Source organism: Tinamus guttatus, unplaced genomic scaffold (genome assembly GCF_059628265.1).
Source record: "Tinamus guttatus ecotype Peru unplaced genomic scaffold, ASM5962826v1 Tinamus_guttatus_pri_ptg000546l, whole genome shotgun sequence".
Classification (NCBI taxonomy): domain Eukaryota; kingdom Metazoa; phylum Chordata; class Aves; order Tinamiformes; family Tinamidae; genus Tinamus; species Tinamus guttatus.
Window position 1 is genome coordinate 2,626,955 of NW_028289080.1, and position 26,425 is coordinate 2,653,379.

The window sequence follows — 26,425 nt, forward strand, 5'->3', positions numbered from 1 at the left end:
ACTAGACAATAGCTGGCAATATGCAGATGTGTGGGGTAAGCAGCTGTCCTAGGTGAAAGGTGTTCAGTGCTCTTCACATTACACTTATAATGTGGATAGGCAAGACACATTTAAAGTTAGCTTTCTGAATACACACCAAGGACTTATTTTAGGCTGAGGTTGGACTTCTATTTTTTGTACACTGAAGCATGCTAGATCTGTTATTTGTACTGAACTAAAAGAAGAGAAAGGCATCAACTTTTTGATGTCTGCCTGCAGAAGAATGACTTATCTTACATATTCAGTCTCTCTATGCCAACTCACCTTAGTCTTGGATTAGTTTTGGATCACCTAGTCCAATCTGGTGTATAGTTTTTGCTATAAAACTTTTGTGCTGCCACAGTTTTCTGTATTCCCAACTTGTATTTAATTGCAGCATTCATCCCTGAAAAGTATCCAGTCTTAATTTGAAGATGTCGGGAACCACTGGATGTATCTTTGCCACTGTGTTGCATTGTCACTCTATGGGTTAATTGTTTTTACTAAGCCTTACTTTAATTTGAATTTAATGAGCTTAATATCCTCTGTTGTTTCTTGGTGTGTTTTTCTTTGTCATGATAAATAACTTTTAGTAGCCATCATGTGGATATGATCTTGGCTACTAAGGTCACGTGGTCTTAGCAGGACAGGAGAGACCTCCAGAACTCAGAATCTGGAAAGAAAAAAAAGCTGGGAATGGTAGGTAGAGCAGCCTGGGGGCTAGTACAGCTTTCATAGAAATCAATTCAAGTTGTTTGCTGCAGGAGGGTAGGAACTGCATCTGAGGAAGATAACCCTACAGGCTGTTTCTCTTGCTGTATCCTGTATTACAGGAAATCTTTCCTGGTCACTCGCACAGTATCATTCTTGTAAATGAAGATTAATATGCAAAGCAACCATTTTTGGAAATGCAGGATTGTTATTCTAAACAAAGTTGTTATGTATACATTCCTTGCATATAGCTCTTATCTCAAAGAAACGCCTGAGCTTACAAGTAGTAAGAGGTTTTCTCAAAGGGCTCCTGGAGGAAGAAATGGTTTATTTGAGAGAGTGACACCAAGTGGGAAGATCTGCAAATCAGCATGAGCTTCACCCTCTTGTGGGGATTACTGCAGCCTTTTTAAGGGATCTTTCCTTAAACTTTATGGAAACTCGGTGTTCGCTGTTTTTTGTCATGCTGTAAAAGCTGGCTGGTCAAAAGCAGACCTTGGTGAGGTCTTGTGTGTGCTCGATTTGGTCTGCTTCGCTACCTTGTCAGAGTTGACTGAGTGCTAAGTGTAATCGTGTTGCTCACATGAACAGCAGAAGGGTGTATTTTGGTGGCTTGCCTTTTGTATTTAGGTATGTCCTGGCAGTATCTGGTTGCTTGCAAGAACCTCTGGGAGATAGTTGTGTGAGGTAGCTAAGTCACTCTAGCCTGCTGGATGACTTAACTCTTCTTGCAGATGAAGTTAGCTGTGTCCTGCACACTGCAGCATTAGAATATCATCTCCTTTTCCTGGAAGAAAAGAAGCAGGTCCTTCTGACAAGGAAGATGACACCTAAATGCAATACCTTTATGCATAGGTCTTATTGAGTGTTTAATGCCTCAAATAGACTTTAGGCCAAGTATTATTTCTCTGCATTGGTTTCTTTTTTGTAAACAATTTTCAATATTTAAAGGAGGCTGTGGGAAGAACATGGTGCAAGTCAGCACGAGTTGAGGGATGCTTTTCTGGGGAGTGCAGAGTCAGAGCAACCACCAGTAGCCCAAAAAGCGCAACTGAGCTTTCAGTATTTGGAGAAAGCAAAGGTTCAGCGCGCAAGGGATTAGTTTCACCCTGTGAAAATCACTGTCCTTGTAAGAGCGTATCTCCTAGAGCAAATTTCTGGGGTCTTTTCTGTGTGTACTCTGCAGTGATAGGAGCTTTCCACAGAGAGCTGCTTCAGTGCATGAACTCTGGCTCATCAAAGCACTGTCATATGACTTGAATTCTACTGCAGTTCGCAAAACAAGCCATCAACCTGAAAAATTATCTCTCTGCTTTTATGCAATTGCATTTGGCATCAGGGCATGTTCTTTCTCTTCCCCTTTCTAGCATTTTTTAATAAAGATTTGCTCCGTAACAAGATGTTTGTGGTCTTGAGTGTTGTGGCTTATCTGTAATTACCCAGTCCCACAGTCTTGGTGGAATTGTTTTGAACTCAAATTTGAAATAGAGAGATTGCAACAAGTTTGCAGTTTTACTTAGATCTGTCTTCACTAATATGCTCTTTCTGAAGCTTCCGTTAACTTGCCAACAGTAGAAAAGCTGAGTGGAGCTGCTGCTTTTCCTCACGCTCTTTCAAAGGAAAATGACTAACTTCTGAAGCTGAGTTTGCTTTTTAATCCTTTGTTCTGGTTTCTCTATGGAAGTAGGTACCATTGTGTGTTTCTTATCAAGCAATCATTTTGAGTTAGCCACTTGCGGAAGTGGAAAACCAGGTGGCAAGGGAAACGAATGTTACTCTTTTAAAGTGTGACAAGTTATGTACAGATAGGTAATCAGTGCTGTGTACCGAAGACTTGTTAGTGGCCTGAGAGTAGGTACCTTTTGATAATCTCTTAAGCGTTTCCTAAGCTCTAGCCTTGTATTTTGAAACCCACTTAAACTAAGAGCGATATTTATTTTTGTTGTGTTACGGGCTGCCTAGAGCTTTCAGGTAGTGTTGCAGCATAAAGTACATATTTATCCTGGTTGCTGCTATTGTTTTTGTGATCTGTGTAGATAACAGAGAAGACAATAGAGAAGCAAATGAGGGAGAGTCCACAGGATACACAGTAGGTCTGTATTTCACTGACTGGTTTCTTTGGGGTGTTTGTCTTTACAGAGAGTGGAAAAAGCTAGAAAGGTGTATTTAATGTGCAAAATCCATGCTTAAGTAATAATGTCTTCAGACAGTATCCATTTATCCTGTTCTAGAGATTAAATGTTTATGGAAAGCGATTGCCCATTTGATGTTAATTGCCTCAACTTAGATGTATCTATTCCATCTCTGGCTGGCTAGGAGCTGCTTGCTTTATTTTAAATTTCTTGATGCTTCAGGCCTTTTTACTTTCCTAGCTTCAACTGCATATTGGCCTGAGGTTTTGTGTCAGTGTTTTTTTGAACTGAAAAAACTCTTGAGTTTTTTTGAGCTCCTATTTTTGAAAAAGGCTGACAATTGCCTTGCCTTCATGGACAGAGATCTTTTCAGTCATGTGTAACATGAACAGATTAGTCCCATGTTTCTATTTTGGGGATGTATTATTAAGATTATGACTGAAGGTTGTTTGTTTTATTTTCCTTCTTGTTGAAGGAAATTCAATTCTCTTGTTCTCTTTATCCCGAAAGACTAGCCATTTTTTTTAGGACTGTGGTCTGGTTCTGAATGGTGAAGCGGTCGTTATGTTATGGTTAAATACTTGATCATATTTTCTTATAGTTCACAGCATGCATGCTCTTTTGAGCTTTGTTATTCTTGAGAAGTCACAAAAATATATACCATTTGAGTGAGGGTGGAAGAAAGAAATCCTTTGCATGTGTTTCTCAACAGCTGTTATTGTTTTTAAAGTAGTTGGTGCATCCTCTGTGACAAATGAGGACTTGAATGGAAAAAAATGGGTAGGAAGGGTGCGGTCCAATTACTTAGGCAGTTTGAAGGAGGTCATACAGCCTGCCCTGTCTGCTCTGCTGCCTATGCCAGTTCAGAGAGCTGGATCTGTCTGAAAAATAACCTCTCTCTCTCTCTCAAAAAAAAAAGTTTTTAAAATCCCCAAATTCTTTTTATTAAGAAGGAAATAGAGAAGTTCTGATATTGTTTCTTGAAGAAGCTGATGTTTCTCAATATGAAAGAAAAGTTAATTAACACCAAAAAGTAAAGTTAAAAATGAACTGATCTTATTTTCTGGAGAAGCCTCCACTGTCTTTTAGGATATAGCGGAAGAAAGAGGTAGCATGGGAGAAAGTGCTAGATATAAGCTATGGAAAAATGTAACATTAACTTTTCTGCACTAACAACACTTTTGTTTGGGTTTTATTCAGAATTTTCTTTGACTTTTCTGGCGCTATGTATAATTGCACGTATATTTCTCTTAAGCATTGTTTTGGAGATTTTTCACATGAAAACATCAGAAGTTTTTTTCCCCCACAAAATCAAGGAGTTTGTACTCCTTGCCTTTGGTATATAGCCCAAGTTCTCTTGGAATTTCATGGAGAAGATATGCGCTCTACTCGGCTTAGCTCCTTTCAGTCTCCAAAGACTCCAAGGTAGGAGAACATAAGCCTTTCTGCCTAATTCCCTTAGTGCTTACCTTGCAGCCAAGAACATCCACAGCATCACCTTCCCCTTGATGTATCCCTTTAGAGTGCATGTGGAAAATAACTATGTCACCATTAGTGTTTTTTGGCTAGGGTTGTTAACTTGCCGTTTCCAGAAGAGAAGCCAGGCTGTGAAGTCTTTCATTCTGCTTCCTGAACATCACATAGTACTGAAAATACATTTACATGACTAAGCATCTTGAAAATCTCCTATGAGGAAATATTTCTGTGCTTGCCAGTGAAGACTTGGCGAAAACGGAATGAAGGAATGATATGCAGCTCCTTGTTTCTTATCAAACAGGGAAACTTGCTGCGTTTCAGGCTGAGGATTGTAGCATCAAAAACAGACCAAAGATGGGGTGCGTGAAGCTCTCCCACCCTGCATATTCACCTTACTATAGCCCCACCACAGAGAAGAATAAAGCTGGATCACCACTGTGCTCGAGTAGATGAATTTCTAGGCGTGTTTATCAAAGTGAGGCCATGCTGTTAACTTTTTTGGCAATTTACAGGACTAAACAGACAGGAGAACTAATTGGCTTAGTATATGTGTGCAGATTGACTATTCCTAGATTTAAGTGTCCTCTTAGATACTCATTTTTAAAAAGTAAATAACAAAACAAGGTATGAAACAAACTGCATTACCTTGTAGTTGATGCAGCATCTTTCTGTGATCAAAAACAGGTGCTTTTCTATTAATTACATACAGCTGCATGTAGTAATTAGGAGACCACAGTCTGAGGCAAGTGAATTTAGACCCTTGGCTTCAATTCCCCATCACCCAGTATCCTTTAAGAAAGGGCTGTATCTAGTTTTTCAGCTCCTGTCAGGTTACCAAATAGGCGTCGAGTCATGTGATGGTTAAATGAATGTTAAGTATGTGATGGCTGAATCACCTGTTATTTGGCATCCTGTGAAGCAAGTTGAAGGGAAAATGCATCCGTGGAGCAGGCAGCTTGCTGTGAAGTCCCCGAGTGTTTTTTTGACATGGGGAAGCTGTGCTAGTTTTGAAAATATTCCTATGGGTGTGTTTTTCTGCTTTGTGGAGTTTCTTGGTCCCTGTCCTCTGGACTGCAAGGAAGGACAGTGTTAAATACTGAATGCCTTTCTATCGGTTGCCCAAGAGGATTGCATCTGCTTATGAGGTATTGCATGTGTCTTCCAGTGGGATTAAAAGGATGCTGAGAGCTGGTTATATTTTGGATTAGAATGAACTTCAAATTGCTGCACAAACTAATGCTTACTTTATCTTTCAGAGTGATTTTTAGGTTGATTATTGGGTTTATTTAGAGATAGCAAGTGGACTTCTCAGAAATGCATGGTGAGCTTTGATTTGCCACTAACTATATGACTTGAGGAAATGAACTTGCTTTTTTGTTATAAAATAGAAATGGAATAGTAGCTGGTGTTATGCTATAATATAAAAATGTGGGACTAGCAAATATGTGCCCATACTTGCCACTTAGAGTAATTCTCATTTGCTCTCTTCTATTCTCTAAGCTTGATGTTTTACACCTGTAATATTTAATGATTTGTATTAAGAGTATGGAGTAGCCCTCTAAAACAGCTTGGTCTTTGTTTGGATCTTAAATGACTAGACTTCCTCTGCTTTTGCTTCTGAGCTGAGGTCAGGTCAGAGTTTTCAGCTGAAAATAGTGACATGTTCTTCGTTATGAAAGGGGTTTTCAACTTAAAAAAATGCTGCCTTATAAGAATATTGTCTTTTGCATAATTAGTAAGTATTTCTTTATGCAGCTCAACAAGCCTGCAGGAAGATCTCTTCTGAGCTCCTGGGTCCACATCTACTCACTTGATCTTTAGTTTCATTGTGCTTTGACAATATTCGTGTAAGTGAGCGAGCTCTTGTAGATGAGGCAGTGAGAACTCTTACTGCATGCAGTCTAGCTGTGCTTTCTCTGCCCAGCATGTCAGGCCAGCAAGGCTGTACATTTTCACAGGGTGGTAGAACAGCCCCCTAAGCCAGGCAAGCTTTCATGTGCAATTTTGCTGACACAAACTTCTAGTGTTCAGTTAGAGCTTGCTATTCAGATGTAAGATGAAATGAAACTGTAAGAATTAATAGAAATAAGAAAAGAGTGTATGCAGCCTGCTGCTGTTTCTGTTGTCAATAGTCTATGTAATGAATTTGTGCTTTGAGTACCTTTAAATATATCTGATAAATGTGGAGAGACTTTTTACTTTTCTTGAGATCTCTGTTAGTACAATTGGTATCATTATTTTTCATTTCTGTTGTTTCTTGGGCAAGTGTTTGTACAAATTAAGTTGAACTGAGAAGAAAATGAGCAAGATATCTAATTACAATAGGCTTCTGTCGCATGCTTGGGAGTGATTCACTGATGACCAAGTTTAGGGCAAACACTAATTTCTTTATTTTTTTGTGTCAAACGCTACAGATAAATCTACCGTGTCTGGAAAATATGAAATTGTCTCTGGTTTAGATAGTGACCTTGCTGAGGCTTCCCACATCCAAGTAAAGACTGCCATTTTTTGCTTTCTGTTTTTTAATTTTCTTCCTTCTAAATTCTAGGAGAGCTCACACCTTAACAGTCTTGTTCATCCTCACCTGTGCTTTGGGATACGTAACCTTGTTTGAAGAAACACCCCAAGATACAGCCTACAATACAAAGAGGTAAACGCTACCTGAGAACCTGTTCCTGTATGGTGCATAGCAGTAATGAGTAGCTGTGTTGTCACATTGCCTCCTGGTAAGCTAAGGTACAAATGTACAATATAATAGGAGCTCTGGAAACTGCCTGCGTTCATGCTTTTACTCTGTGGAAAAGCTACCTAAAATGACCTGGCGTTAACTTGTTTGTATGCCCAAACCCTTAGAAACTGAGAAGACCAGACTTAATATTTAAGCCTCTTTGCTACTGGTCTTTGAATTTAATTTCTAATCAGTTTAATGTTCACGGTGTCATAAATAAGCTGTGCGTGTGACTTAACCGAACATGAAACTCCTTCAAATTACTGGGTGTTTGGTGACCATTCTGGCTCTTTCTTAAAATAATTGGAGTCTAAATTATGTCTTTTTTTTTCTGACTTTACTATTTAGGTAAAATCATGTTTGAGATTTTGATGCAGATTTGGGTTGAAAATAAACATGAGGATTTGTAGCTCAAAAGGAAATTCTTGGAAAATAAAAACAAGACTTAGTGGCATGTTCCATTTCTACTTTGATTTAAACTGATTAAACAGACTCTTCTTTACAAAGAAATAAGATTTTACTCACCTGTATAGTCCCCTGCCAAGTCTTTCTTCAGCCTTAAGAATTAAGGGTTACTTAAAGGCTTCAAAGTATCTGACACCTAACCATGGAAATCATTGTTTTCTCCCTGTCTGGTTTCTTAAATATAACACTGACTAATTTTTCTCTTGCCGTTAAAGGTTTTTCCCACTTTTTTTCCCTTTTTAAGTTTCTCAGGATATAACACCTATCATCATGGCGATGCAGAATTGGGGTATTTTCTGAGATAACCTTGGTTATTATTCTATCAATTACACAACAGATGTAGCTAATGTAATTCACACTTGTACATGTGTGCAGAACAGAAGATTTGCTTCTTATGAGTGGGTGTAAAATGGAACAGATTGGAACGTAGAGCTTGTCTGGAGCTGAGAAAACTTCCAAGATATTTGTGTGAGCAAACGCCATTTTATTCCTAGTTACGGCAGTGAGAGTGCCTAGGCAATAGATGGAGGTGTGACAGGGCAATTTAAAACAAAGAAGGGAAAAGCTGAAAGAGAAGTGATGACCCTTCATTAGGGGATGTTATAGGTATGTAATAAGGTGATTCAGTGGAATATCCTATTTTGAGATTAGAACCATTATGGCTTTAATAAAAACTAAAGAAGATTAGCTATCAGATCAACCTTTCTTTCATGAGATAAATGTTGCTTTCTGCAAGTTTGATCCAGAGAAGAGCATTTCCAGCTGTTAAATTTAGCAGCATCGTACTAGGTCGCGAGTAGTGAATGTTCTCTGATGTCTTGGTGTCACTGCTTGTACAATGCTGCATGCCACATCTAGCTGCAAAAATACCTGAGAAGCCTTCTGGAAATCTTATAAGATCTTCCAAATACTGATTTGATATGAGATCTCTACTTCTTTTCAAGATATGTCTCTGTTTCCACTCATGCTCTGTCTTTGTGCTCTACCCATACTCACTCTAGCCACATGCTGTATTTTGGCATTCTCACAGAAGAGTTAATTGAATGTGTTTTATGTTGGAGAACTGTTTCATCTTGAGTGAATGATAGACATGTTCTGGCTAGCTGTGCTTCCATAGGAGAAGTCTGGAAACTAACATGTTCAGCATTGGCATTTATTTTGGGGGAGAAATTAACAGTTTGCTTAAATTTTAATCTACAATCTGGTATGCAGCTTCCTGGCCTTTTACCACTTCAATTTCTGCCCTGCAGAGACTAGGGGATCAGAGATAGCTGTTGCCAAAGTGTTATTTAATCTAAGGTATAAATCAGTGCATGCAGAACACAGGTTCTATGTGCCTTTCCTAAGCACTACCTTTATTGCCTTAGATCTGGTTTATGAGATGGGAGGATTGTCTGTGCTAACGCAGCACACGCCTTGTTCTAAGTCAATTTTCAGTGAACTCCTATCTATGGTCACTTAAATGTCTTTTCTAAAGTCTTTGGGAAAAGAGATTTGCTGAATGTAGCACCATTAATCGTGAAGGATTTTGACTCTGTTTCTTTTCTGACTGTTGTTATTTTTTACCTTCTTTTGGATTCTGCTTCTCTGCTACTCCTGACTAGTTTTTGAACAAAAAAGGGCTTTTCTGAGCAGGAGTAAGATGGTCACAGTATGCATACGTATACCCATATCCTCAGCTTTCACCAAAAAAAATTCCATATGTATGACTTAATTCTTCTGCCCTAAGACATTTTTCAGTCTTAATGTCGCACTGTCGTGCTGTCATCTTAAAATTTTGGCCTGTTTGAGGTCCTTGCTCTCTGCAAATACTTCATGGGAACACTTGCCTGCTTAATGACCATCAGCTGTTCTATTACAGCTCATACCATCAGCAGTGTTTCTGGCTGTCCTGCCTTTTTATTTCCAACTACTGCACAATGACAGTGGAGCAGTGTGTCAGTCCTTAGGTATGGAGTCTAAACCAACACTTGCAAACACTTAAACCTCTGTTTTCAAGCTCTTGAGGGGTGCCACAATGCCTGTAAGCTGTGCTAGGTACTTGGGGAAAAAGTAATAGCAGCAAAATATACAAATTGCTGTGCTATCTGGTGTCACTGTGTTTCTTGGCCTGGCTAATGTGGTAGTCATCGTCTGAAGCTACTACCTTCTCATTTCCTATGAAGGTGCTTCCTCCAGTGAGGGGCAGCTCAGCTGAGGAGAGGTGGCCAAATTCATGCAGCAGGATTCTTGAATTTTAGGAGAAATGATGCACACACTGAAACTTTATTTAGAACATGATTTTGAGATGAAAAATGCATTCAAGGTTTTTTTTTTTTTTTTTTTTTTTTTTTTTTTTTTTAAAAAAAAAAGCCTGTATGTATAAGGGTTGATACATTACATGAAATTTGAAAAAGTATCTCTTCTAAGACACCTTTCTACACCAGTTTTCCAAAATGACTGATCACTGCATTTAGTCCTGGTAACCAGATAGGTATATGTGTATTTTCAAGTTGACCCAGGCCTTAAGAAAGGTAAGATAACAGGGAGGCTAAGCCAGCCTTCAGCCCTCGATTCATCGAGGGGATTGTGCCAGTCAGGCCAATGCAGATACAGCCGGAGAAAGCACAGGAAACAAGGGCTGTGCAGTTAAAACCGTAGGACAAAGGGTGATATACAGATGCTCATAGACAGATTTGTTGTTTTGTGTCTCTGAATCAAGTCTTTTAAATAACACAAACAATAGCTCATTTGTAAAAAAACAGAACAGTTTCCGTGTTCTGTTTGCTGGCTTGGCTGAGTGCTAAAAATATTTTTGTAGACCTTTTACTATACAGCATATTCCTGACATACTCCTCAAGAAAATGTTGTCCATGTCCACACAGGCTGTCTGCAAGGATAGCTTGAAATAAGCCTTGTACCCCTTTCAAATCCTCCTGCAGCTCTTATCCCAAGGCATGGTGAGCCAGCAGGACAAGATGCAGGTGAGCCTTTGAAAGCTTCATAAAGGAGGCAGTATGTTGATGTTAAGGGGAGAAATTTAGTCATTACAGGAAGAACAAAAGTTAGGCAGCTGGCGTGGATGCTACGCAACATCATACTTTTCTTCAAAACTTCCCACAGTGAACTTAAAGTCAAATCATGTAGCTGAAACCATAGCTTATTTTAGTGCGAGTCTTGTCAGTGGATGTGGAGAAAGGAATGTAACTAAGTTCTCTTGGTGATTTTGATTCAGGTCATCCCCAACTTTGGGAAAATTATCCTTGCAGAGGGGAAGACCTCAGACATCTTGGTTTGTGGTTGAGCATAATGACAGTGAGCAGTGTTGTGTGTTCTTGCATGAGACAGATTGCAACCTGTTCAGTTCAAATATGCCTTCATAGTCCTGTTATTTCCAATACAGAGCAGTGACTCAAAATGCAGAATGTTCTCGTTATTTGAGAACAGCTGAAAACTTTTTGGGCATCTTCATTTTGGAAAATCATGATGGAACTATCTGTTACAGGTAGCTAATTGTGTTGTACAACAGAAAGCAAGCAAAACTGGCTTATCTGTTAAAATCGATTTTTATTTTCATGAAGCACAACTTCGAGGTGAAGTTGCAAAATGGTTGTCAGCAATTCTCATATTTTCTGCATTGGAAGAAGTGTTTGAAATGTTTAAAGCATAAATAGTCTGATGTTGCTGCTTTGTGCTTAGCAGGTCCCAAACTGTGTTGTGTCTCTTCTTTGCTAATTGGTGCCAGTACTGTCTATCTAAAGACGGTCTGCTGGTATGTAACAGATTTTGCTAAATCAAGGTGGAATTATTAGGCTTTTTCTCTGGATTTCTCTGCTGGATTTAGGGAGTTTTGCAGGAATGTCAAGTATGAGAGCTTGTTAAAGGTATAAGAAGATGTTTGCCTCATTATACATTTCTTGGGTGATCAGTAAACCATCCTTTAAAACCTAAGAATCATCATGTGGGTTGGGGTTACTTGTTCCATTTCATTCAGATCCAAATCCGGGTTCAGCTGGCTGGGCACTGATAGTGAGGATGTCAGGACTGTGGGAATCTTTAAATCAGTGGGGAAGGGCGGAGAGGGCTAGCAGGTGATTTGGGGTTTAGAGTGAGTGCAAGCACACTCCAAGTTTAGATGTTTGCACCAGTTTGAAACCACAGCCCCCAAAGAAAGCTATTTCGTGGCTGATATGCTTGGTAGCTAAGAAACAAAGACCAGACATTATTGACATCCAAGAATATAATCCACAATTTTCTTAGGAAGAAGTAGCAATATAAAGAGTTTTTGTTTTTTACTTTCAGAGGTATCGTTGCCAGTATTTTGGTTTTCTTATGTTTTGGAGTTACACAAGCTAAAGATGGACCATTTTCAAGACCTCATCCAGGTAAATTTATTCACTTAAGTTCCTCAAATATTTCTGATAAACTGAATGACTTATGCTGAATATAACTTTCTTGCTTGTAGAAGAGTAAGTAACAATATCAGTTAAAGACTATGAAAATGTCATGCAGTCTTCTAGTTTTCACACAGGTTTGAGACTCCTAAAATTTGGAAATACTCACAGCAGTGTAGTGATTGTTCTGTGCTTTCATAAGTCAGCTTGTACTATAGGATTTCTTTGAATCTCTCTGTTCTGGCTTTCTGTTATTAGAGCAAAGTTTAATGCAAAATGTCAGATTCTTGAAATCCTAACTTTTTTATGCTGTCTTTTTCCTTCCTGTGTAATGGGACTGAATTTCTCACAAAGTATCCAGTTGCTCCCTTTGCTGTAGGCACACTACCATGAAAGCTCTTAGATTAGAAACCCTTTATTAAACTTCGAAGATTTATGGTATAAGACTGCAGCTTTTGAAGGGGTTTGAAACCACAACATAAACCCTCTTCTGTGTAGTGTTACATCAAGTGAAATATGAAAATACTTTAATATACTTGATCTTTTGTCTATTTTTAGATCTTGTGAATCATTGAGAAGAATTAAGGGGATTTATGTAGACTTGCATCATATTCTTGAAAGCATTAGGTTCTCTTGCAGTTAAGAAATACTTAAAATAGTTTTATTTATGATAAAAATTTAGCTCTGCAGAAAAGGTCTCTTTGAATATGAAGCAGCAGACAAGCTAAAAACCATGATCAAAGCAGAGATTCTTCTAGAGCAAAGTACACAGCGGACCTCTGCAAACTTAAGCTTTTATTCAAAAGTTTGTGTTTCTGAGGTCTTGTTAAGTAGTAATTTTCAATATCTCATTCCTATTATTGTTAATTTTGATTTCTGGCATATGGGAAATTTTTCTTAAAATCCTCAAATGCACATTAGTAGCCAAGTAATTCCAGTACTTCTTACAGGCAGACTGCGTATACTAATGTTGTCTTTCCTATTAATGTCATCTTAGCTTCTGGTTTGTTTGAGTGATGGTCTCCTGAGGAGTGGTTCTTGGGGAGCAGAGCAGTTCTGGGGCAGCAGCTGCTTCGCCAGTCACAGCAAGGTGTCTGGTGCCTCTTTAAGAGAGAGTGTGCTCTTTCTGCCCACCTTTCCCCTGGCAAGGCTCTTGCAGGCACCCGCCACTGCAGCCCTGTGGGACCTGGCGTCAGCTCTCCAGGGGCTGTGCACTGTGCAGGGGTGTGTTGGGCAGTGCACATGTGGAAAATGAGTCTCTGACCTGTTCCTTGGTGCTGTTCCTAGAGACAGGTCCCATCTCTAAATAATTAACAGCAGTCTGCTGGTGTGCTGCTCCCATTTGTAGGGCAGAAAGAAGCCTCTGGGTCAGAGTCCAGTCACTATGGTCACATCCAGCCCCATCAGATCTTTCATGAATTCTTCAAGCTGTATCTTCCTAGTTGGGTTTCATGGCTTGCTTCTGTTGGCTTCCTGTGGAGCCCCTCTCTTGTTTGGAGCCTCCTCATTCTATCTATACCTGTTAGTGACCAGTTTATAGATGTCTTATATCCTACATCAACAGTGCCATCTCACCATTGGTTTTGCTAAAGCAAGAAATTATGCTTACTTTCCCTATAAAATTTTACTAGTCCTTCTCTCTGTCTTATTTCAAATTATCTTGGAAAATGGCTGTCCAGACCTGTACAGGATATTGCAGAAGTGTTGCTGCTTATGTTTTTTATGATGGCATGAATGTTTCCCCTCTCTCCATCAGTACCTTGATCGCTGTGTCTTAATATTGCAAGTACTTACTTTCTGTGGCTGTGCTGCAGTGGTAGCTCAGTGTCTGACAGATAATACCCAAACCATTTTAGCTGAAGAGTTCCCATCGTATAAGAATATATGGACCCTAAATGCACGATGGTAGTCTGAACTCTTCCATGCTGCTCCCATTCTGCTTCAGCAGTGCCTCTTTGTGCCTCAGCAAGATGTAAACGGCATCCAAACCATCCAGCACAAGGTGCCCTTGTTCCCAAGGAACAATCATTCATGAGGGGACAAATCTTAAATTTTGCTTGAGGATCCCTTAACTGCTGTTCAGACACCGAATTTGGAGAAAATAATGCATTTTGTACTTGATTTAATCATGTATAAAGGCTGTCAGTCTTTTGTCTCTTCAGTTTGTGCAAAAAGAGATATTCCTGATTCTTTTCATCAGTGAGCTTTGAGGAGCCTTGAACATCCAAATGATCTGCTTATTCTGTGGTCTGTAAGAGATCAGTGGTGCATTATTGCCTTTGTCAGGAGAGGCTGCCTACACTGTAATTTTAATGAGGTTTTCCATGGCAGCCCTAAAAAGTAACTCTTAACCTTCACAACCTTTGTCAACAGTTATTTTGACTTAGTGTGTCTTGCCTGACAGCGTAAGTGGTTTTGAGAGTAAACTGCTGAATTCTTAAGTAAGCCATAGGCTTATTAATTACACAGCGCTTATTACTTTTGTGCATGTTTTTTGTTTTTTTTTTTTTTTTTTTTGGGTTGTGGGGATAGTGATACAAACTGCTTGCTTTTTCACCAATTGTCCCATCTTCTAGTGACTTTGCAACTGCCAGGCCACAGGTGGTGCTTCTGAACCTGAGCTGGCATGGAAAATCTTGCAGCCTCTAGCAGGTCTTCAGGCAGGCGTTTGCTGGCGTGTACTGATCTGTAGTTTGTTCTCCATGTGCGTGCCCTGCAATGTCTGATTAGCACTCTGGGCTTCCACCCACTGAATAGCTCCAAGAATAGTTCCAGGATTAGTGGTCAGTTCAGACAAATAACTTAGGATGTGTTTGTTTTGTTGGTGTGTTTTTTCCTTTTTTGTCCTTTGTAGCCCTTTAGGCTGCATAGGTCAAATCCAAGCCTCTTTTGATAAGCACAGGTAGGTGGCCAGTTACAGGCTTTCTTGCTAAGCGTTCCCTTCTGCTCTCGGTCCCCCTACAATGACAGTGATTTACCCTCTGAGCATAGCAATCCCTAAACTCTTAGGCATGTAAATGATTACTTGAGGCCTCCTTAATCAGGAAAACAGCCCTACTTTGAGGGAGGTTCTTGGTGACAAGTACCTTTAAGAAAAATAAATAAGAGTTCTGCCCAAAATAGCTTTATAGTTAAAGCTGAGGCAGGGCTGGGAAGAGAACACAATGTTTGTACAGCTTTGGAAACATCTTGTTTCTAGTGTATAGGTAGGTCATAAAGCTATAAAGTGATCTTTGAACCTCTTGGGTGCTTATGTCTGCTGAGGAGAAAGCACCTAAATTAGCACCAGATCTCAAATTTTCATTAAATGTTTTACTTCAGTAAGTACTGCTCAATGTGTTCAGCAGCTGCAGATCATCTGTTGACAGAACCCTGTGTGTGTATATGGGAGAAGAAAGAAGCTCAGGTTCTGATTTAGATCCTTCTGGTGCCTGAGCTGTACATCAGCTTCAGAACATAACACATTTATGGTTGAGAACAGTGTAAGTTTTGTCTTGCAAGTTGTTAGGAGAGCAGAGGATAACAGCCTTGTTAAGGCTGTGAGACTGAAGTTGCTGTGGCAAGGGATTAAAACTAAATTCCTGTGGGAGAAGTGGGTTAATGAAAGACTAATTTTTCTGGCTTGAGCAGAGTGTTTATGCAGTCAGTATAGTGATATGTAGCAAATGTCTTATCAAATGAACAACTTTATAAATCCTTTTTTATTAAAAATGCCACTACAGTATTTCTGTCCTGCAGACTGGCTTGTGGGCGTTTCAGTTGCTAGTCTAGGGAGAAGTTTTTCTCTTCTGAGTAGAGCTGTGGCCAGTGGAGCTTTTTGGGGATGGTTTCTGAACTGCATCCTGCAAAGACAGCAGGATATATGTGCTCAGCCAGTCCTTCCTAGTGAGATTTGCCAGGGAATTTGAAAGTCACTCAAACCTGAAAGAATGACAGAAGTCTTAAAAGCTGTTGCTACCCCTTTTGTGTAGTAGGCAGCTGAACAGAGGCTTGAATTCTTGCCCCACTGAGGAGAAGAGGGACTGAACCCAACTTTTCTTTCGCTAGAGGAAGTCAAGGGACAAAGCCAGATCTTTAGAAAACGAGGCTTTCCTAGCCTAGCTGTTCACCAAAGAGCTGTTGGAATTAGCAGTTCTCCTTGCTTAGAAGCTGTTCAGACTTTTATTGGAGGAGTTTGTTTTTACTTCAGATTATCTTTTCTGCAAGCTATGTTAATCTTTGCTTATAAATGCCTGGGGGCAAAGTTTGATGTGCAGGTGATGCTTCAGCAACCTAAGAAATGGCTCTAAAAGGAATCATCAGGCTAATTAGGGTAACTTGGTGGAAAAGCTAGTGGCAATCCACCAAGAGCAACCGGAATTGCAAAATGATTTTTGTGCAGCATGTAGCATGTGTTTAGAAGACTCTTTTTAATTGACCGTGCCCTATTAAGACACTTTCTCTTGTGTGATTAAGAAATGACAATTGTGTTTGTAAACTGCAAGTAAAAATTTTGAAGTGCCCAAACTCCAGCAAAAGCTGTTCCATTCAGAGTGCTGGACTGTCTGTTATCCAGGGCACAGCTGTTTTTCTCTGAAAGTGGAAAGTAGACTGTTTTGCAGAGATTAATTTAGCAGTTTTATTGGAGGCAGCTACATCCTCTCACACTTGAGTTTTTTAATGCTGGTGTCAGAAGTGGGCTGCTAGTTGAGAAATATGGAGATTCTGTCTTTCTCTCTCCGAAGTAAGGCTGATTGGGCAAAGATTGCAATTATTTATTTATTTTTCTTGCTTTTCAAGAGGATGAGCAAGTCTGTGCTGCAGGGTGTGATACCACATCTAGGCGATTTCGGGTTCTGAGCTGATCCCAACTACGGTCGCAAGATGGGAGCTAGTGTCAAACTCTTGTGTGACTTATGTCATGGTCCTCACTTTTGACATTCACGCAGCTAAGTGGCCTTCTAGTTAGTAGAACTAGATGCTAACGTTGAGCCTGAAGTTTGCTCTTTATTTTTAATTATTGTTGCTTTTGTTTTAAATGACAAATTTTATTATTTAAATGACAAACCCTATTCCGTGGAAGTGGAATAGCTGCCCAGCCCTGCTCAGCTGAACAGTGACCATCTTGTTTTCTCTACTCTCAACTATGTGTAAACACAGAGGAACTGTTTTATAAGTACAAACAGGAAACACCTCCAAAAAGTCCATTAAAGTCATTCCTAAGCGATTAGTACATGATGTTGCTGAGAGATTTAAAAGCCTACTTAAAATGAGTCAGGTTTGCCTGAATTAACCTGTGTGAGTTCTTGAATGTGGTTAGGAAGAGATGGGAGAGCGCTCCCTGTACGTGTGCTGCCTCTGTATTAGCCTGCTGCCTCTTCTTCAGGGTTAATAGGACCCCGGACAAGAGTTCAGAGTGTAGAAGTGACTTTACTGAACAGAGGCCAGGCCAGTGTCAGAGGGAATATGGGCAGGAATGCAGCACATGGACCCACAAAGCTTTTATCCAGGACACTGCACCTACCAAAGAAATGGCAATGGCGGTGATGGAGCTGGAAGTGTACAGATATTTTGTGTAATATTTTGGATTCAGGTGTTGCTCAGGCACGTGAAGAGCTAAAATTTCATGTCTTGGGAGGGTGAAAAATACCTGGAGACTGTCAAGCAGCTGAGTGTTCCATGATGTTTTTCATGTAAAAGTGGTCGTTCCTCCTCTTGGTCTTCATCCTGCCTTAGCAAGATATAGGTAGAAGTTGGCCAAGCAGGTGAGCTGCAAGAGGGCTGGGAAAACCAAAGCTGGGCAGATGAAGTGTGCAAACAAGACAGAAAAGGAAGTTTAGATTCCTTCAGAAAGGGAATGGTTTCCTTCCTAACACTGCTGGAAACCTTGCAAATAGCACTCATCTCTCCCTCTGGTTCTTCAATATTCAGTTCACTGGGTTGAAACATTCCTGTGGGTCCCTGTGTTCTGGAATGGGGGAGTGAGAAATTGCCTGGGCAGTGCTGGAAAATGTAACCTACTTGAAGGATGATTACAGAGCCCTTATGGTTGTGCTCCATTAGAAAGGATGGCGCATACTTTGCTTGAGTACAGTCCTGGGCTTTATAATTTTTTGTTCAGGGCATCTTGAAGTGTTTGGTTGCATTACAGTAAATGAATAATTGACAGCTGTTTTACTGGAAGCCTCCCTAATGTCCCATTTGTCTGTTTCTGTAGCTTACTGGAGGTTTTGGCTTTGCGTCAGCGTTGTATATGAACTCTTCCTCATCTTTATACTCTTTCAGGTAAGTAACATAAACCACCTTTTTAGTAACTAGAGCTCTAATGTGGATATAAAATCCTCTGGATTGTTCCTTAGAAATCTCCCTGCTTACAGGTGTTGTTCTTCCTTCATTTTTTTGATAGGAAATCATTATGCTTCTTGAGACTGGTAGTTTGAAGAAAATGATGATATAAAAATATTCTTCCTTGCTGTCTCTCCTAACCTCCAGTGAATCTCAGTGCAGATAGCATCCCACTGTGAGGCTCTCCTAAGTGAGATAAGGAAAGTAATCAGTGGCCAGGAATTGGTGCTTTTGGTGCTCAGCCTCTGTTCTGTTGGGCTTCATTTGACTTGCTAAAATTGGAGATCAACTGTTAGTCTCTCAGATTACATGGAGCGTGAAGTGAATTTATCATGTTTAATATTTTGAGATACTTTGTGCTTGGGTGATGGCTGTTTTAAACATTTTTCTCTGCAGTAAAGGGAAATCATGCACACCACTCTATAATGACAGCAAATGGAGGATGATATCTTTCTAGACAGACATACTGTCAGCACTTGCACATAAAGCACCCTATTCTCTAACTGCGTTCTTGTCCTTCTCTAAACCGAGAATGTTCTGCTGGCTTTTACAAATAAATGACTTCTCAGAAACCCAGCGGATGAGGCGTCATATATTTTGCGATAAACAAGAGCAGTAAACCTGATGTTATTAACACAGCCATTGCACATCATATGGATCATCGTCATACGGCTGCAAATAAAGTTTGAGTGCCAAGAGAGGGCTTGCAGAAGTGTGGCTAGAATTCAGAAGCATCAGGAACCATCATCTGTCTTCCTTCTGGACTATATTTACTTCACAAATATGTTGTTAATACTGATCAAACCTTCCCAGCCTGATCTCAAATAGCATTTTTTTTTTGGCTTGACTTTCTTTTTTTACTTGAGCCTCCCTAAAAATCAGGGCGAACTTCCTTTAAGAAAACAAAGCCAACACTTTTTTATTTTGCCTGGCTTATGATGTCAAATGTGTCCACACGTGGCTCAGAACATGTCAACAGGACAGTGGTAGAGGAAGATATGTTCTGTCCTGTTGATATATCTCAGGGGGTTCAGTGCCAATGCTCAGGCCCTAATGTCTCACGTCATATATTTTCTTTTTCCAGGCATCATTGATACTCCTGAGAAATTGCGGTCAAAATGAATAATGTGCTTCATTTTGTTTTCCTAGTGCTGGAATTGCTTTAATTTCCTCTGGCAGTGTGTGCAACCATTTAGTTGTTAAGGTCACTTCTAGCTGTTGCCCGATTTTTTTACTGAAAACACATATTACTTAGCACAGGTCCAAGTCAGGTTAAAATCATGGTGGATTTCTAAGTGACAAAAGCAAATACCAGCTTGTCCATATAGCTGAAATGTCTTAACATGACTTCAGTAGTTTTTATTCAATATTTTTTTGTCATTGACTGATTTTGCCCTTGCTCTGCTTTTCTATCCTTTCTTGTCCTCCCGTTTGTTAGCTGCTCCCTTTCTGCCATAGATGCTGCATTGCTTCTGCTATAAAACATTGATCCCGACAGCGTGGGTTTTCGTTAGGAAATATTTATTCGGCAAACGTATGTGTGTGAGTTCCAGTTCAAGCTTTGGCCTCTTTTTTTTGTAACTGGTATTTTGGTAATTTCTTCCCTGCTGTTTGCTTCTAGTTTATCACCTCTACAGCTATTGGGACCTTAGTTTGGAGATGCTCTTTATTCAGAGCTCTGCACTATTTATTATTTTTCTGCCTTGAAATGTAGCGCAGCTGTTTGTGCAGCAGAAGGGAGCCGAGCACACATGCACCACTGATCCCGCTCCCAGTGCATGACGCTGTGTGCTCAGTCTGCTGAGGGTTGCACCTCCTGCATTTACTTTCCAGCTGCACGTCTCAAGTGCTGCTGGACGTCTCCCATTCTAGGAAACCCCAAGGTCAATGAGGTAGGAGATGCAGCTGCTAAGAATGAGCCTTTCCTAAGTTTTAGCTGCTGTTTCCTTGTGCTCACCGAGCCTCAAGGAGGGGAGGAACAAGGCAAGAGGGGCAGTGAGAAGGGTGAATAGTGCATCACTTCCAGGGTGCTGCTGGCTTTTGTGAGGGAGGACAGACAGATGAGCAACTTCAATTTTCTTATTTAGGGAATCCTAAGTTTGTTCTGCAGCCACTTATTTCCTTAATATTTAGCATTAGAGGCCCAGGAAGACAAGTGTGTACTCTATGTTGTCACTGGACTTTCAGCTGTATTTCAAGAACTTTTTTGCAACATAGATTTGGAAAAAAAAATCCTTTTGAAGATAAGCTGTTGATAAAACTTGTCATACTTTTCTGTCTATTAATACTTGCTAAGAGTATAAGAAAGACGGGTTTTTGTCTTCCTTCTGCAGACTGTACAAGATGGCAGACAGTTTATGAAGTACATTGATCCGAATTTAGGTGTTCCCTTGCCAGAAAGAGACTACGGTGGCAACTGCCTTATCTATGATCCCGGCAATGAAACTGATCCGCTTCACAATATCTGGGTAAGAAACAACATTCAAAAAAAGGCAAAGTTAAAGAGAGCAAATACCGTTTTTTGGTAAAATGTTGCTTAATTGAACTCTCTAGACGGCAGTCATGTGTGTCTGAGTGTTAAATCAGGAAACACATCTTGACTATGCTTGCTGCTTCAGTTTCAGCCTCTAGCTTCCTTATTTCTCTTCTGTTGACCTTTTCTGTCGATCAAAGGGAGAGGTGTCTCTGTACTTTAATTACATTGCCAGAAAAGGAGAGTGAATTGTTTAACTACCCTTGTTTAACTACCCTTGTTTCTTGGTTTATGGATGTAAACCATTTCCCCCAACACTTTGGATTTCTTTGCGTGCTTAGGGCATTTTCTGCTCGCAGTCACGTAGAGGCACAAAGTTTGAATGTTTTTAGCATATTGCCAAGCAACCCATCAATTGCACTTTCTTGAACCTAGGCTGGGGATATCACAAACTACCAGGGTATTGTTTAAAGCTGGCAAACAAAAGGCTTGAAACTTAAGGGCAAAGGAATTGGGTTTACTTTCCTACCACTTCATAATGCCATGGAATTGTTAGTGCATATGTAGTGAGGAGCCCTGAATTCCTAGGGGCTACCATCCAACCTTCAGGAATACCTGAGAAAAACTGCAAACGATAATAGCTGCCCTCTCCTAGCACTGAACCAGCACTAGGAGGAAGAAAGACATGGGTATTTGTTGGCAGAACGGATGAGATTTAAGAAGCCCCACTAGATACAACACGGTGGTGTGATGGTGAAATATATGTTCTTGCCCTGTTATGTCTGGCTTGAACGTGTTCTGCTTCTGTCCCCTTATTGCCACATGGAAGATAAGGAAAATTACGCTAAAATTTAAAAGCTAGTTTCAGCTTTATAATCCTAACTCCAGTTTCTACCCCTTAAGCTTTCTGTCTTTGCTTTAAAGATAACTCGTTTGCTGTATTTGAGAACATAATGCATCCAGTATTTATATGTGAAATTAAGCTTATTGCTTCCTTTTTCCTGGGAAACAATTAAGCCTCAAGCATGTGTAATCACTTACAGGGCAAAGTGACCTGCTTTCTCTTCTTGGTTTATAGGACAAACTGGATGGTTTTGTTCCTGCTCACTTTTTTGGCTGGTACCTAAAAGTAAGGATTGCTCTTCTGATGCCTTTCTGTTGCAGTGCTTTTATACTTTCAAAGCTTGACTGCTTCTGTTATAGTGTTATTTGGCCTAAATATTGGCAGTTTTTTAATTTTTTTTAGCTAGACAAACTTACTAGCTGAATGTTTGGCCCTGCAGACCTTATTTGTTCTTTCCCTACAAGAACAGCAGAAATAATAAGCTTAAAAGGCAGAGCCTGCTTTCAAGACAGTTATGGCTTTTGCTTTGTATCCATTTATTTTTTGGTACAGATGCAGTGCTAAATATGTATTTTTTTATTTTCATTATCTTTTGGTCAAGGACAAAAAAGAGTGCACCCAGCATGGGAAGGCTTTGACTTCAGGTGAACTTAGGTATATTTAATGGTAAATTTAGAGATACTTGAATTTTCTGTATCCAAGCCACTTACGTTAGATATCAAAATACAATTTCAGTTGTGTTCTCTATTTTTTTCTTTTTTTATATAATTTCTATGCTGCTGGGATAGAAGAAGCTGTCTGCTTCATTTTTTTTCTGCCAATTAACTTTTTTCTATAAAAAGTCAACAGTTGGGTGTGTGGTCCAGAGCTGAGTTCCAGTACAGCGGTATAGATGCACTAGCTGACTTTGTGCTCTTATCCACTTGCAAATATGAAGTAGGGTGTTACTATAATCTCCTTGCACATTTTGGCAGTAGGCTAGGATGATATGTCAGGTTTGGGACTGGAGACGATCTTCAGCTGTAGAAGTAACTGGTAACCATGTATGCCCGTGGTGTTCAAAGCCATGAAGGATTAAACTCCTTTTCCACATGCAATCGTCCTTCAAACTAGAAAAAGGCATAATAATTTGTCCCTACTACACTGAGGAAACTAAATCTGCCATGTGTTTCTGTAGTTTGTGGTGTTCTCCTTCCTCTTTCTAAAGGAACGCTAATGTAACTGGTGTCTGGTCCTACTCGGCAGGGAAGTATTCATTTTTGTAATGATTTTTAGTGTGTTTCGTAACTGTTGCAGACTTTTTCCCCCCTTTGTATAGACATTAATGATTCGAGACTGGTGGATGTGCATGATCATCAGTGTCATGTTTGAATTTCTGGAATACAGTCTGGAACACCAGCTTCCAAACTTCAGCGAATGTTGGTGGGATCATGTATGTACTGCACCAGATATATTTATATAAACTGAAGTATGTATTTTAGGGGGTAGGAGGGCAGGAAATGGTGAAATCTGAATTATACAGCATGCATTTAGCCCAAAATACATGTACAGCCACTGTGACCTGGCGTGTGGGCGCTTCTCCTTTCTGAGCTTGTACTCTGTCATTGTGTGTGTGCATAATCTTAAGGTTTGCTTAACTTCTCTGTGGAATTGCAACTTTATTGTACACACTGAAATATTTGTTTAGATTCACTCCACACCAGAGGGAGAAGCTAAAGCTTTACTCTAAACCACAAAATTTGAAGTTGAGAAATGTAAAATTTTGTGTATCAGGTTTCACAGATTTCTTCTTGCTCATTAAGAAAACAGGCTCAGTGCGATTCATGTTCAGCTTTCCCTTTCGTGTCAGCCGATCTTCACTGTTTTCTGAAAACAGTAAATATTTTGACTTCAAGAGCTTTAGTGTGGTTTCTAAAAGCTGTTTGGAATGATAAATATTTGTGCTAGGGAAGAGCTTGCATGGTCACTGCACTTGTCTCCAAATACTGTTTGTATGTTTCCTGAAGCTGGAGGGATTGCTGTGATTTAGTCTGTGGAAAGAGCCAGCTTACAATGACATGCTTTTTTCCCCTCTATTATATAAGTTGATGATTTGAACAGTCAAAATGATGTGTGTTCAGGATGTGCAGCTCTGGTCCTGCTGCTGTTTTTATACACCTGTGTGTGCAGACACTCATGTGTTTTCTTCCTGTACAAGTTTTGGTAAGCTTGTAATTTTTTGCCACATAGTTACATTCAGAGATAAATGCCGCTTTATAAAGAAAGGAGCAGCAGCAGGACTTTCTCCAGGAGCAAGTCTGGTTTGCCTCAGAAAAAGCTTGTAATGAAATTAATACACTGCTTTGATTCTGTGCATGAGGTGGGCAGCCAGTTGGTTTGAGATCCTTTCTCCAAACTGTTGACCCAACAATACTCTGGGAATGCTCATGTATTGTCCCCAAGGGTGTGCCTGCAAGTATGTGGCTCAACAGTAACTTCATTTTCTAGAGCTTAACTTTGTTACTTGTCACCTTTATTTTCTTTTCCCTTCCAGTGGATAATGGATGTGATCTTATGTAACGGATTAGGAATTTACTGTGGGATGAAGACTCTGTCTTGGCTTTCATTGAAAACATACAAATGGCAAGGACTTTGGAACATTCCTACCTATAAGTAAGCTGATGTAGGAGTCGCTCCACAAACAGTAGCACAGCCCTTGTTAAAGATCTAGGCTGTTAAAATGTTACTCTGTTTTGATTAATGTGACTTGGGAAAGTCATGTGTGTTGTGATGACTGAAATATCCAACAGTTTATTACTGCATGTATGTACCCTTCTGTTACCAGCATTGCCTGATATCTAGGAATGAGAGGGTCTTGTGGAAATGAGGAGATTAACGCAGGTGCCTGCGCACCAGGCACCTTTGTTCACCCCAGGGATACTTTCAGTCCTTTTTGCAAGTAATGAGCTCACCAGTAATCAGGGCTTCAATGTAATTGGGCTATTGAAGCTTAAATTTGAATAAATCCATTATGGTCTTCTACCAGCAGTGAACTAGCATTTGTTTTGGAACTTATTCTTGCTTAGCAAGGCAGAATTGAGGAACTGCTTATTACAATGAGCTGTAACACCTAAGACTTAAAGCAGATACAGACTGCTGCTTGAGAGAGTGCTTGTTCAAAACAGCTTAATTTTGCAATTAAATTGTTGTCTGAAATAAAATGTTAGATGTCTCTTATCTACCATTTCTTAAAGTTGTAAGAATATGTTCTGGTTCTCTTTCAGAGGTAAAATGAAGAGAATTGTCTTCCAGTTCACCCCGTATAGCTGGGTCAAGTTTGAGTGGAAGCCAGCATCCAGTTTACGCAGATGGCTAGCAGTTTGTGGCATCATCTTTGTAGTAAGGAAAATTCTCCCTCTTTATTGATCGTTTGGTTTAATGTTTTGTAACACTACAGCAAATACACAAACAGTAACTTGGGCAAAAACTGTGACCTCGTGATGCTTACTCAGTTGCTTCTGGAAGAGGTTACTTCCATGTCCTACTGAAAAGGTGTCTGTGTTCTTGTCTCTGGCACAATTGGCAAATTCAGTGCCTAAATACTTGTTCTCGCTTGCTGAACAACTGGGAGATCGACAATACAAGCAATTTAAAATATGGCCTACACACAATTCTGAAAATAACTGCTGCTGCAAAAGGAAAATGTTGGCTTTGGGGAGAAACGAACTCCTTCCACCCTGCCTTATGCAGATAAATAGCACCTTGCAGCTGGAGAGATTCTAACTAAAGCCTCAGGCTGCTGTGTGTTAGCTCTAGACAGTATGGCTCCTAGAGGACACACTTTTTTGCCTTGCATGATATTGTAATACAGACTTAAACTATGCTTGATGGGCTTTTGGAGGGTTTCTTTTGGTTTTGTTTTAAATGTTACCCTGGACACGTAGCGTATGGCTGGAGTGCTAACAGCATCCAGCTTGACTGGCTGGGGTAAACTAGCTGCCCCTGTTTAAGGAAAAGAGAAGGTGGCCTTCTGCAGGAGCCACACACACACTGGTGGTTCGTCTCGCTACTTCGGGCAGTTAAGTGGCTAGATCTGCATTGTGGGAGTGCATCGGTGCACTGAGATGGAGGTTATCACACATGGCACTGAGATGGAGGGTAAACTTGATGTTTTAAGCACTTTCTTAGATACCACCTGCCTCGCTTTTGTCAGTTAGGGAACTTTGGCCTCCGTAGCATCCATTGGATCTTACTTGGCTCTGTTTTGAGCAACCTGAACTTACTTTAATTCAGCAACTTTGAAATTTCACTGAAATCCTTTTGATGCTTTGGTTGTTCGCAAAAGCAGTGGGCGTTAGCCAGTTTCTGTATTTCTGATATGGTGCAAGATATAACAGGTTGATGTGTTTTGTAACAGCTATTCAAACAGGGCACTTAATCATCTTGAAATATGTGGTGCAGGAAATCTGGCGGTGGTTTGTCTTGGGGTCTGTCCAGTGAAGCTCCCTATTAGTCTGCTGAGTAGGACACGTTGGTCAGCTTGGCAAGCCCCCAACTCCTCTTTCTCATAACAACATTGCTCTTTATGCTCATGTCAAATTGCAGACCTGAGTGGGCTTCAAGAACAATGTTTTGTCTGTAACTAACTCGGCACCTGATGCAGAGTCAGCTGCGAGTGCCAGGCAGCTGAATAGCAGCTCAAAGGGCCCAACAGCCACTACGCTGAACTTGTGCCAGGTTCGTGGAGCACAACAGGCTTGCTGAGGGTCCCATAGTGTGTGAGAGAAGTAAAGGAAATGCACCAGTATTTTTTTTTTTTTTTTTTTTTTACGAAAAAAGGGTCGTCATGTTTTTGTGACTCTTTACTTTGCATACTTTAAATTCAGCTTAGTGCTCCCTGAA

General features: G+C 40.1%; 1 protein-coding gene across 1 annotated transcript in view; it reads left to right on the forward strand.

Moving 5' to 3' along the window:
* Positions 1–26,425, forward strand: part of PTDSS2 (phosphatidylserine synthase 2) — a 35,228-nt gene that overhangs the window by 2,020 nt on the left and 6,783 nt on the right. The window contains exons 2-9 of the mRNA XM_088534302.1: positions 6,886–6,987; positions 11,812–11,894; positions 18,100–18,167; positions 20,561–20,695; positions 21,779–21,829; positions 22,863–22,976; positions 24,078–24,196; positions 24,808–24,922. Coding sequence (XP_088390428.1) covers positions 6,886–6,987; positions 11,812–11,894; positions 18,100–18,167; positions 20,561–20,695; positions 21,779–21,829; positions 22,863–22,976; positions 24,078–24,196; positions 24,808–24,922 — 787 coding nt within the window. The remainder of the gene's footprint in view (positions 1–6,885; positions 6,988–11,811; positions 11,895–18,099; positions 18,168–20,560; positions 20,696–21,778; positions 21,830–22,862; positions 22,977–24,077; positions 24,197–24,807; positions 24,923–26,425) is intronic.